This window comes from Protopterus annectens, chromosome 10.part0 (genome assembly GCF_019279795.1).
Source record: "Protopterus annectens isolate FY-2018-M chromosome 10.part0, PAN1.0, whole genome shotgun sequence".
Taxonomy (NCBI): Eukaryota; Metazoa; Chordata; order Ceratodontiformes; family Protopteridae; genus Protopterus; species Protopterus annectens.
This window is the reverse complement of record NC_056744.1, coordinates 1,224,610,449-1,224,624,188: the sequence shown is the minus strand read 5'-3', so window position 1 is coordinate 1,224,624,188 and position 13,740 is coordinate 1,224,610,449. Positions and strand designations below refer to the sequence as shown.

At 41.5% G+C, this 13,740-nt stretch overlaps 1 protein-coding gene across 1 annotated transcript in view; it reads left to right on the top strand.

Moving 5' to 3' along the window:
• Window positions 1-7,592: 7,592 nt before the first annotated feature.
• The window catches only part of ORC1 (origin recognition complex subunit 1), a 967,334-nt gene continuing 961,186 nt past the window's right edge, over window positions 7,593-13,740 (top strand). Inside the window, exons 1-2 of the mRNA XM_044086852.1 lie at window positions 7,593-7,596; window positions 8,076-8,254. Coding sequence (XP_043942787.1) covers window positions 7,593-7,596; window positions 8,076-8,254 — 183 coding nt within the window. The remainder of the gene's footprint in view (window positions 7,597-8,075; window positions 8,255-13,740) is intronic.

Below are 13,740 nucleotides of genomic sequence, written 5' to 3'. Positions count from 1 at the left end.
TTTCCCTCAGATAAGTCATAAAACAATAAAACGCTTCCAAGACAATACAGAAAGTTCCCTAGTTCTAGACATTGTGTCTGTTACTGCACTGAAACTGAAATATAGCATCTTGTTATGGCCTAGACATAATATTTTTCAGAAGTTAACCTTCTGTATTCCAGTTTCCACTGTTAAAATATATACATCTCAACAGTTAAAATAGTGCAGGTACATTTCTGTTTTATTCTAGTATGGCATGCTTTGGTTACTTTTTAAGCACTTTGCAAAAACATTTTCAGCACACTCTTGTACCAGCAGTTTGAAACACACCTGAGACACAGTTGTAATACATTTTATAACACGAGTATCGTATATAAAGCATGTTGATATTCACAAATGGCATATAATTATTTACAAAATTCCAGCTAGCTGGGCTGGCAGATCTCCTTTTGTTACATATCTATACATTTCATTGTGGCTGGTCCTTTAGAAAATTAACCTTTGAGAGCACTTGCATTTTATTTAGAGGCATTGTGCCTCCACATTCCTGGAAATCATGCTGCTTGGTTACCACTTTTATTTGTATAATCATTAATGTTACTAAGAGTAATTGGGTACCCTGGTAGGAGGCTTAGATTTGCTGGCTTTGGCTGTTCTGGTGGCAGTGTGTCTACCTTTACAGTCTGGGTGGAGGTGACAAAGCAGGTAAGCTGTGCCAGCCTTTCGTGTGTGTGTGTGTGTGTGTGTGTGTGTGTGTGTGTGTGTGTGTGTGTGTGTGTGTGAGAGCTACTTTAAACAGGAACACTGGGCTCTAATTTCAGTGTCAGTGGGGAATCTTCTTTAAGGCCTGGAGAAAAAGCCCAGCCCCCAGAATAGAGTGTGTATTCCCTGTGTGCTCTTAAGAGAAATTGTACTTGTGCAGAGAGCTGCATCTGATAGTACTGTCTCTTCCTCCTCAATGAATGTTCTCCACCGGTGTCGGTGGTGAGGATTGAGGCGCCTTGATCCCAGAGGAGGGATGTCGCATCTTGTATCATTTATTCCCAGTAAGACTTGCCAGTATAACAGATAACACGTATGCCAGTTTAAGACCTACTTACATGAAATGTTTGAGTACATGTATTGCCAGCTTACTTACAACCTTTCACAGTAGATGTGTCTCAAAATATTTTGGGTCTAATGTGTAACATATCGGTAGTTTTATATAAAATGGTGACTAGGGCATGTAGTACAATACACAGAAATATTGACACTTGATGTACGCATCTGAAATCTTGAACAGCCTTCAGACCGTCATACCAAAACACATAAGCAGTACTGAGAAATGGATTACAGAACCGTGTATAGCACTAAATGTCAAAAACAATCCTTTTTAACCACAAAATTGATTTAGAGTTTTGGTATAGATTTCAAAATTATAACTTTTAAAAGACAGCTAAGCTAAACTGGGGCTATCGTAGACAAAAAAACTGTGGTTTGACCATGATATTGCCTATCCTATCAAGAAATAAAACTTAGCATATTCAATAAATCAAAATCATTTTTAACAGAGCACACAGTTTGCAACAAGCAGCACAATCCTATTTTCTTGCCTAGCATCATCACAAAAATAGCTTAGGTGGCACTACAAAAGATAATGCTACCGAATAATCGTTTCTCTTGGTTCAAAATATGCACTGTACAAACCAAATAAGTGCCTAACAGTAGAAAATTTTGTTCAAGTGCAGCTTTTTAAGATCCCTAAATTAACATAAATGAATTGTTAATTTAGCAAATAATCAATAATTGTGACACTCTTTGTAGTTGGCTAAAATATGAAGTATTGTACCTTAGGATATGGTGTCTGAATCACTGAATCAAACTTTTTTTTTTTTTTCTTGTTTAAGGAAATAGTTCAATGTTTTATGTTCTTTGCATATCCAAACACATATGTCTAGTAACTGTAACACTGCTGTTAATAGGATTGCCAGTCTTTTATTAGAATATTCCAAAACCTTTATTTTGGCTATCTCTTCATTTCACTTCTACCCACTCTTTACTGCGATCATTACCCAACTCCTTCATTAAATGTACCTCGTCTAAGTACCAACTTCTGCAGTTCTAACAGTTGTATATTCTAAAGTAGAGGGGTTAACAAGTGTTGTATGTGAAAATTTTGATATTGAAATTTAATGAAGCAGAACTGAAATGTACAATATGTATTAGAATTTCACAACTGTTACTATGTCGTGTGTGACTTGTAAAACCATACAGACAACTTCAACATCTTGCGCTACCATTTGCAATATTGTACTTGGTACATGCCAGCGGAGATCTTCTTCATGGCCATTTTGTCATTTTCTTTAACCAGACCATCCTGGTTAACACAGTGTTTGATTTAGTGGAATCTTAAGTGACATTTTTATAACCCTGTGGTACCATGTTCCCCAAAGTTGTTGGTGTCTTTTGGCTTTTCCCGGTTAGGGGTTGCCACAGCGGAACTCTGGTCTGCTAATGATTGGTAGTTGATTTTCACGTGCCGAGTTACCAGCCCTGATGCACAACCTTTAACGAAGGTACTCCCATTCACTCATGTCTCCATGCAGAAGACGATCTAGCTGAGAATCGAACTGGACAGCGTCTTACTGTGAGGCGACAATACTACCGCAGCACCACCACTGCGGGTACCATGTGCCTCAAAGTATAAATCTTAATTATGAATCGAGTCCCTGTAATTTCTGAATAAAATCTTTACAAATCCTTCAAAACGAAAGTCTGATTTTTTTTTTTTACATGCAAAATGTTCATAATTCTCTATATCCCAGCAAGATATGCATGCATATCTTCAAAGAAACGCGTCAGAATGCTTAACATGTAAATGATATTTACTACTACTAAGAAATCATCTGGTGATGGAGAAACTTAGCTTTGTTCTTAAATTTCACCCACTTGCTATGCCACTGTGCGACAACTGTTAGTTCAGCAAAAGAAAAAAAAAATTGCTGGTAGCTGCTACAGTTGTGTGCAGCTTCCTTAATCCTCTACATAGGCTACCTTTTTTACTTTCACCTGTTTGCAGTGTTGATCTAGTGACTTAATTTCATTGGCTAATGCATAAGCCATTTTAGCCATTTTAGCTAAGTTTATGTAATTTTCTGTACTTTTGAAAGATATTTGTCTTTTGTTTACTGGGAAAATCTGACTGGGTAATACCCATTTTCAGCGGCGGCCTGAAAAGCTCCGTTTACTTGTATTGTGTTATACTAAGTTCTACTTGCACAAACAGTAGCTAGATTTCTGTTTATATTTATACACAAACAGTAGTTGGGTTTATACATTAGTAACTTCCATAACTGAAAAATCTTAGAGCCCACGTGCAACTTGGGGGATTGTACCAGCAGTAGTTGTATATAAACATTGTTTTGTTATTTCATTGAGAGATTGAGATTATTCTGTTTAAAGAGAGTATTTGGAAAGTATTGCATGGTGAACACAGTCTTAACCAATCCTGGTCCTGCACATTGCTCATCACAAGGTTAAGCTGTTTTAGTAGTTTAAAAGTATTGAGCTTGTTCGAGAGTATTGTTTGTGTGGGGCTACTATTCCAGAGTTTAGCATCGTAGTGGGAGTAGAGCGCGTTTCCTTAAACATTATTTGATTTATTTGAATTGTAAATAAGAATTTTTTTACTAGAGCAGAGATCTGTTGCTGGACAGCAGAGCAGTAATAAGTTTTGTAGTGCAGGGCACTTTTCTGGATGATTGAGTTCATGTGCTGTAGTTGGTTGTGAATATGTTGGGTAGTTGTGTAATTCAAGCCAGTTTAATTGCTTTAAGCTATGACAATGGTCGGCCCTATGAGGGAGATTGGTGGCAAATTTAGCTATGTTATAGCAGGAGGCAAGTTTCTCACTTTGAGTATTTAATTAGTTTAATTTTGTTAGGATAGGGGCAGCGTATAAGAGTGGGCAAAAAGGTGGTGGCTGCAATTTTTCTTGCCTTTTCTGCAAGGAGTCCACTGATATTATAAAATGAGCCTAGTTTCTGGTGTGTAGATTTAATGGTGTACAGTATATACTGGTCCATATTAGAGATTGTCCTCAAGGGCTAGAAGTTCACTGTGAGTTGCAATTTTAATAAAAGTATTTGCTGACTTTATGGTAAAAGATTGCTTTTTATTTTGGCAACTTTGAGGTAAAAAGTATTAACCTATTTCTCTTTGGGTTGAGTAGGAGGTTTGATTGTTTCAACCAAGTTTCTACAGAGGAGAAATATTTTTGGGTAGTGTCTTGGAGCTTACTTATTGTTGAGGCTGCACATATTAACGTGGAGTCATCTGCATACTGAACTAAACTAGTATGGTGAGTGGAGGTTATTAATATATTAAATAGGAGAGAACCCAGGATACAGCCCTGAGGGACACCTGTAGTAACTGGAAGTAAATATGAGTAGGTTTGCTGCCTTGTGAAAGTACTTTTGAGGAGAGTCAAACAAGCAAATGCTGGTCCGAGACCATATCAAATGCTTTTGACAAGTCTAAGAACATGGTGGACACAAGCAGACCAATATTTCTATGTTGGTTTATATTGGAAGAATGTAGTAGTGCAGTAGTGCTGGGGCCTAAAGCCATGTGTTTTTGAGAACAGGTTATTTGAGTGTAAGGTATTGAATGTGCTGCATACGTTTGCATTCATCTAAGGGGCAGTTGTGATGAGCACTGATTTTTATAACAGTAAGATTTTAGATATGCTTAGTGATAATACTACGTACCAGCACTTATCACCCCTGGAAACAACAATGACTATCAGTAGGGTTAAGCGCAATCTTTTTTTTAATTTAAAAAGTAGCAACCAGATCATGGAAACTATTTTTAGATTTTTGTGGGTGGGACACCCTGTAATACCAATTTTCAAAGCTCATCTTAAATACATAAATATCTCCAGAACCCACCCCTACATCCTATTGTTTCTGGTAGTGATTGGGTCACAGAACATGCCTCCATCTGGATAGAATCTCAACTCAGGGGTTGCTTAAGTAAATTACCTAGGGTTTTGAAAGATTCGGTGATTTTTTTTTTTTTTTTTTTTTTTTTTTTTGCCGTCCTTACACTCTTATCCTAGCTCAATGACTGATGGCAGATGTAACATTGGATATAAATAGCTTATTCAGTTATTTCTAAACACTATGGGTTAATGGCCTTATAAAGAATTTTAAGTAATGATACTGATTTAACACCCATTCAAGCTAATAGGATCATTGTATTGTTGAATTGTGTTTTAAGTAATATCTTCATGTTTGCCGATTGGTTTATATCGCCAGAATAGGGGGGTAGCCATGGGCACCCCCTGTGCGAACTTGTATGCCAACCTTGTGTTAGGATACTGGGAGAATCTGGCTATTTTTGACTATGTTTAGATGGCAGCAACAACTGAAGTATAATGCACATTTTTGAAGACTTGTTTTTGTTATGAGAGGGCACTAGTGATGAGTTATGACTTTGTAGCCTATTTGGAGACAACAGATTTTTTGAGAGTCAAGATGACTTGCCCTGATAACAATATGTACTTTCTAGATGTTGAACTAGAAGTGATCATGATGCAATTGACACCATGCTATATAGAAAGGATAACATGCATCCTAGGCATGTGTTTGTTAATATAACCAAGGGACAGTTCTACAGAACATCTAGGCCATGTACTAGTGAAATGCGTTACAAATAGTTACAGCATACTTTTCATGAGAGAGGCTACAAGGATGATAAAATAAATTCAGGAGTGTGCTAACAAAAGACGAACTAAGGCGAAACCTTGATTTTTTTTTTTTTTTTTTGTGATAAAACTGATTACCAGAATAATGCAGGGACCCTGAAGCAACCCTTAAAAGTAACTTTGAAGTATAGTAACAACAATCTTAAAGAATTCTTTGTCACATTGGCTATGCCCATGTCCCAAACCAGACTAATCCTAAATGTCTCATACCACCTCAGTCTCTTCCCTCTCCTCTGAGCTTATAATCTTAGCCTCCCTGTTGCTCAACGTATCCATGTTAAGCTTACTCGTATAACATGTGAATGTTTCCGTTTTGAATTTGTTGTTTTTCTTTGTTATTTAATCATCATGTTTAATGAGAATTCTTTCTGTATGCAAATGTATGTTTTTTCTCTCTCTATTGTGGAGCTTTTCTCCCCGGGCCTCTACTGAAAATGGACATGTATCCAGTTGGACTAGCCCGGTCAACAAATGTAAAATAAAATAAAATAGGAGGTATTTGTGATAGCATCAGGAAAAACTGGGGTATATTGCATACAGATGATTAAAATAAATTATAACTCCTAAACCAGTGTTCTGTTTTAAGCTAAATAGAAACTTAAAAGACCTGTTATGTAATGAGAGACCTAGGAAATACATTAATAATATTACACATCAGGGAACTTTCCCATGTAGACACTGCAAAGCTTGCAAGTATATTGAGAGCAATCCATTTATTCATCCTGTTACCAGTAAACAATATTCATTGGCATCCTATGCAGATGGTCGTATGACTGATATTGTTTACTTAGCTCACTGTAAGGACTGCCACTCATTTTATGTGGGTAAAACCAACTGTAAATTAAAATAGAATAGTGTAACATTTGTCTGCAATACGTACAGGTAACACCCACAATGCTTTATACCAACATATAAGTGAACATAATGGGCATACCTTTGAATTTATGGTGTTATAGATTGTTATCCAGGAGAGGGGGTGATGTAGGCAATTTGACAGAATTATGAAAGTAAATGGATTATGGAGATGTGCATACAGACCACCTGGGATGAATGGGGTTATTCCCATTAAACCCGCCCTCAAGATGAGGAGGGCTCAGTATTGACTGTGATTGATTGGCTATTTTGTGTTTTAAATGTGAATCAGTTTATTTGTGAATTGTCTGATGGGTACTTCACCCGAAAGCACTTACACTGAGTGTCTCAATAAATAACTGGTATTTTACAATGTGGTAGTTCATATTTTGTTACATTCTTAATTATTTCTATGTTAGGTTATATTGGAAAAATGTAGTAGTGCTGGGGCCTAAAGCCATGTTGTGTTTTGGAGAACAGGTTATGTGAGGGTAAGGTATTAAATCTGCTGCATATAGATGCATTTATCTAATATTTTGGAGAGGGGAGAGAATTGCTATTGATTTGTAGATATTAAACTCTGCAGATGTGCCACCTTTGTGCAGTGGTATGATGTAGGATTTTTTCCACAGTGAGAGGATGCATCTTTCTGCTATGAACCTATTAGTATAGACTCGGGGAAGGCTATGACTTGTGCGCCAATTTGATGGTAGTTTGTCTACAGCTACAAAAGTAATTTTTAGTTTAAGGAGTGACTTCATTAGGAGTGAGGTAGGTGCTGGACTAAAATTGAAGTGCTGTGAGTTTGTTTTTTATTGGACAGGGATAGAGAGAGGGGGGCAGATGTATTGGTTGTCTAATAGAGGTGATGATTATGTAAAGTAGGAATTAGACTGGATGAAGGTGCATTCTGTCATATTGTCCCTTTTTTGGAAAGGGAGTGGTGATCTTGCAAAGTTAGAGTAATTTATTTAGTGATGGCCAAAAATGCTTAGGGTTGGCTTTTATTTGCCTTATGGGTTGGTATAGTACATTTGCTCATCCTTTTTGACATATTTTTTACCAATTTTTCCAGACCTCATCCTTTTTTAATCATGATTTTTTTTTTCTTTTGTCAACTGTGGTGCTTGTTTGGACATTACTCTTTTAGTATGTACTGTTGCTTAATTAACAGATATTTTCAATGAAAACGCAAACATTGCAACTGTAATGTATTTGGAAAAAATCCCACTAGATACTGCTTTACAACACTAACATTCTTAGACTTAAAATTGGTTGCATTTCCTATTGTGGTGAGTTCTAGTGGCATATGTCACTTGTGCTGAGAGGCAACCTACTTTTTTTCAGTTTGTCAGGTTTTCTAGTCTAATGTTATGTCTCCCTGAAATTTTGCTGATTCTAGTAAGTGTGGTTAACTGCCTGAAGTTTTAGAAGTTTATGCTTTATGCTATAAAAGTTTATGCTTTATTTTAATGCTGTTAAATTTGGTCTGTTTTAGGTACAGAGGTACATCGCATTAAACGTGCTGTAGTGCAGTGGTTTGTTCGCTTTGAGGAGATACCTGCAGGCAAACGAAAACTTTTAAGTCGCGATCCAGACCCACATGAGATCTTCCTGTATGATGTTGGTAACTGTGACAATGACATTAATGCAGAAACAATAATTGGTGATATAAAGGTACTGTACTATCCAGCTAATGATAAGTGAACTGATAAAATGGACAGATTGTAAATTCATAACTGTAAACAAGCTTGTTGGCATAAGCAGCTCATTGGCAGCGGTATACAAGTGTACTATGTGGAAGACTTGAATTAGTGGACTTTTATGGGGCACAGGATTCCTACATCTAAAATGCCTTTTTTCTTCAGTAGCAGTTCTAAATATTTAGATAATTGCATTTTGAGAGAGCAGTTATTTACCTGAAGACCTTAAAAAGAATTAAGTATATCACATTAATGGATGTTAAGTTGTCAGTCTCGCCTTAATTCTTGCTGGATGGGTTCAGAGCCGATCCTCGGCTCCGACTTGGCACTTGCTAAGCTCGAGAGCTAATTTTACCAGCTCGAGGCAACCCTATACCCCATGATGCAAGGCGGAGACTACCCAGATCTCGTTTGCCGCTTCGCTAAAGAGGTGCCTTCTTTTACCAGCTCTAGGTAAGTGAATAGTTTTTGAGACTTTTCGTCTACCCCCCCCCTTTAAATTTATGTATATAATTGTTTTTTGTTAACTTTAACGACTTACTTTAACCCTATTCCCGTCAGTGTTCCCTTTTTTCGAGTATTTTATTCCCTTTCCCTAGCTTAGGCTTAGGCCTTCCCCTCCCTAAATTTTTTCCTGTCGGGGATTGTTTGTGTATGACTGTGTGTTATCCCTGTTTATTTTAAATTGTTGGATTGAGTGTGTTTTTGTGTGTGTGTGTTACTGTATTGTGTTTCCTCGACACAGTTATGTCGAAGGACACTAAGGTCTCAGGCTTCAAGAAGCGTGACTCGTGCTGTCAGAAGATGTCTCTTGACAGACGGTCACACTTGTGTTCATTGCCTGGGACCTTTGCACCTGCAGGACTCTTGTGCTATCTGTCATGCCTTCAGCCCAAGAGTCCTGCAGGAGCGAAGAAATAAGCTGATATTAAGGGGCTTATTAAAGCCCGAGAGCTCCCTGACTAAGTTGGCGCCGGGGAAGCCCTGAAACCTGTTAAGCCTTCGGCTGAGACTTCCAAGCCGTCGGCTTCGGGTTCACCCTCACCAGGGTCGAGATCGGCTCTGGCCGGAGCCGATCGTTCCACCGTACCAGTCTCAGTATCAGCTCCATCCGGCGCCGATACTGCCCAATCCAGACATTGTGTCGGCTCCGGCTGGCGCCGACGTATCTTCGGCTCCGTTGGCTCCATCGATCTCAAAAAAGAGATATCGATCCCCTTCAGTGGAATCCATACGTTCGGCTCCGAGATCACCCTTGCTCTCGGAGCGGAGCCGTTCTTCTCGGTCGTCCAGGCTGTCTGCTCATGACCTCGAGAGAGTGGTGAGTAGACTATTAAAGTCTCAGGCATTGGCCCAAATACTCCATAGCCCATCTCAACAGACGGTAGCTATTTCACATCCACCAAACATTCCTCCTTCGACTCTCTTACAGAGCTCGGAGCCGGAGCTCCTCGGAACCGGCACCGTTGTAGCTTTGGAGCCGATACCACCCCTTTCGGCTCAGTCGTCCTCTGCTCCGATTTCCTCCTTGAGACCTTCATTGGAGGGATCCGGGCGTCTGGTCTCCCTCGTCTGCTCCGAAGGGGCGAGTGGCATCGGACCCTTGTCCGACCCCGTTCTCCCTCGGAGCTTCGGAGTTGGTGAGCTCTGCCCCGACATCTGCCTCTGAGCATTCCCTCTCTGTGAGGCCTGGAGTTCCTATCTCTTCGGAGCGGGAACTTTCTGGTCTCTCTGACGGGGGAGCCTTCGAGGTGATGAGGAGTGCACTAGCCCCCGGGCTTAGTCAACGGACAGTTCCATCAGCTCCTCCCACTACAGTGCCTGCTGACGTCTCTTCTCACTCTCTTGCTCCCGGACCCAGAGATCCAACACCTCAGGTTTCCCCATTGGGAATATTTTCCTCTTCCGAGGCTTCTCCTGATCTGTCAGGTGAACCCCTGCGTAAGAGGACATGTAAGAGGGAACATCTAGACTCCCCTGAGTCTACTACATCAGATACTGACCTGGATGAGTCGGAGGGATCCCCAAGGTCCTCCTCTGAGGATATCATTCTCAGACATCCTTTAACTCCTTAAGCAGAGGGGGAACTGGCCCTCCCTTAATCCTTCCGAGGACGAGTCAGTATACCTGGAGGCGTTCGGATCTCGACCCTCCACCTCCTGGGTGTCTCCGCCTTTCGACCCTCTGATGGAGGTAGTGGCTCGGAAGGCATGGATGGCTCCGGATTCGGTGGAACCTATCCCTAGGAGGCCTTCAAAATTTATTACGGCCCCACAAGATACAGTATTTAACAAAGGGTGTCCCAGTTGATGCCATGGTGGTGGCTGCTGCCACCAAGAAGGAACTAGCTGATCCTTCAGTACCTGTCCATCCTCCTAACAAGGATTCTAGGACTATGGACAGGTACGGCAAGTGGATTTTTTTCTTCAGCGACTTCTGCCATGAGATCGCTGAACTACTTATGCCACTTCACCCGCCTCCAAAGAGATGTTCTTAAAGAGTTGGGAGAAGTTTTACAGGATCTGTCAGCTGCTGGGTCTCGGGATAAGATTAGCTCACAGCTAGGAATCCTTAACTCCATTGTTAACTCCTCCATGCGGCTCATTTCTTATGCAGCCGATGAGCGAGTAGGGCCGCAGGCACAGGAGTGGCTTTAAGGCGTCGGTCCTGGATGCGGCATTGTAATTTTGCAGACCCCTTCAAGGCGTTCTTCACAAACTCCCCCTTTGATGGGTCACCTTGTTCGGACCTCAAGTGAAAGACACTTTGACTAGATGCGAACAAGATGGCAAGACTTTCTGCCGTAGGAGTCTGTTTCTCCACCCCTTCAAGACCTTACCCCAAAGGACAGAAGGGAGGGAAAATGTGGTTCCGCAAATCTCAAGGAGTCACGTCTGACGCACAAAGTTAGTTTACCCCCAGAGGCAGAGGGGGTAACAATAATAGACGCCGCCCTAGGGGCAGAGGTGGTTCGCAGAATCAGGGTAGCAGAGAGCCTCTTTCTGACAAACCCTTCCAGCATCCCTGAGATGTTGCCAGATTGTCCGCCTTCGGAGGCAGTCGGGGGAAAATTATCTCTGTACCCCCAATAGCCTGGCTTTCCCTTTCTCAAGACAAATGGGTACAGACAATTATATCTGAGGGTTACAAAATTCCTTTTATTCAAACCCCAATTCAACAAAAGGGAACCCTTCCAGATGTTCCACCCGGTCTAAGGGAACTAGCAGTACTAGAAATATCAAAACTGCTAGTAAAGAGCCATCCAGCCAGTCCCAGCGGACCAAATAGGATCCGGAATCTACTCAAGGTTCTTTTTAGTTCCAAAAAAGACAAGGGACTGGAGACCAATATTAGATTTGAGCAAACTCAACAAGTTTGTAAAGAAATAAAGATTCCGGATGGTTACGCTTCAGTCCATTCTGGCCTTTCTGGGCAAGGACAATTGGATGTGCTCAATAGATCTTCAGGATGCGTGCGATCACATAAAAATTCACAGACGCTCCAGAAGATTTCTCCGCTTTCGGCTGGGGACCAGTCACTTCCAATTCAGAGCCCTGCCCTTTGGACTCACTACAGCCCCCAGAGTGTTCACCAAATGTATGTCAGTGGTTACGGCTCACCTGAGACGTCAAGGATTCCAGGTGTTTCCATATCTAGACGACTGGCTCCTCACTGCCACCACCAGGCATCAGCTTCTCCAAGCCAGAAATTACACCATTCACATTTGCAGAGGGCTAGGAATTTCTATAAATTTCGAAAACTCTGCCTTGTCGCCTTGCCAATCTATTACTTTTTATAGGCGCAAGATTGGACACCGTATAACTATCAGCAAAGGTAACAGACCAAAGGATCTTGGGCATTCAAAGACACGTCCAGGTGATTCTTCTCAGCAACAAAATTCAGGCCAGATTTGCTCTGAAGGTATTGGGTCTTATGGCGGCCGCTATAACACTTCTTCCCCTTGCCCGCTTTTACATGCGTCTTCTACAATGGATGCTATTCACCCAATGGTCTTTTCAACAACTTCCCATGCGTCACAAGATCATAGTAACTCCAACTTGCAAAAGGCATCTGACTTGGTGGATATCGTCCCCTCAAATCCATCAAGGCAGACCTTTTGTTCCTCTTGCCCCAGTTGCCACGGTTACATCGGACGCCTCCCTGATCGGGTGGGGGGGGGGCATTATCAGGGCAGAATGGTCCATGGCACTTGGCAACCTTTCGAGTACCATCTGCACATAAATGTTCTGGAGATGAGAGCGGTGCTTTTAACGTTGCAAGCCCTCAACAACTCTCTTCCCCCTGGGAACTATTGCAGTCAAACGGACAATATGTCCATAGTGTGGTATATAAACAAACAGGGCGGAACCAAGTCCTATCCACTGTGTCGAGAGGCTCTCAGACTTTGGCAATGGGCAATCGGCAATCTCCTCTCACCGGTTTCTGATAGCAACGCACATCCCCGGGAAATCCAACATCATAGCGGACAGATTGAGCAGAGCTATTCTCATGCCTCACGAGTGGTCTCTCAATCAGTGACGGAAGAGATTTTTCAGAAGTGGGGCCTTCCTTGTTGCAACCTTTTTGCTACACTTCAAAACAGCAAATGCCCAGACTTCTTCTCTCTCTTCCCCCTTCCAGGCCATCCCCCCAGAGACGCTCTAACCCAAGATTGGCCCCGGGGACTTCTTTACGCTTTTCCCCCTTTTCCGCCGATACCTCAGCTAATTCAGAAAGCAACCGCCTTGAGAGCCAAGTTGATTCTCATTGCCCCTTATTGGCCTCGACAGATATGGTTTCCATTCCTACATAATTATCTCTTGGTACAGCCATGGCATCTGGACCCGGTTCCAGATCTGCTGACCCACCAGTCGGGTCAACTGCACCAATCCATACCTTCTCTCAACCTCACTGCTTGGTTGCTCCACTTCCATCCTTAGCCAGGCTTCCTATGATTTCTAATCCTGTACGGGATATCATCGTAGCTTCCTTAAAATCTTTACCAGAAAGATTTACACTAGTAAATGGCGACGTTTCTCTTTCTGGGCAAAAGCTAGGAACTTAGACCCCTATACTGCTCCAATTCATTCAGTATTGGACTTCCTAGCTGAGATTTTTCGTTCAGGATCCTCTTCTTCCACAGTGAAAGTTCAACTGGCAGCCATTTCAAATTTTCATATAGGCCTTTTGGACCACAACATTATGTCACAAACTTTGCGAGGCATTCCTTCGAGGTATCTTTTTATTGAAACCTCCGATTAGAGACCCCCCCCCCCCACCACAGTGGGATCTAAATTTAATTTTGACATCCTTGATTCTTCCCCCGTTCGAACCTGCAGCTGCCTGTTCTTTGAAATTGCTTTCTTGGAAGACACTTTTTCTAGTTGCCATTACTTCTGCCAGGAGAGTATCTGAGCTTCATGCTCTCTGGATTCATCCTCCCTATTTAATATTCCACAA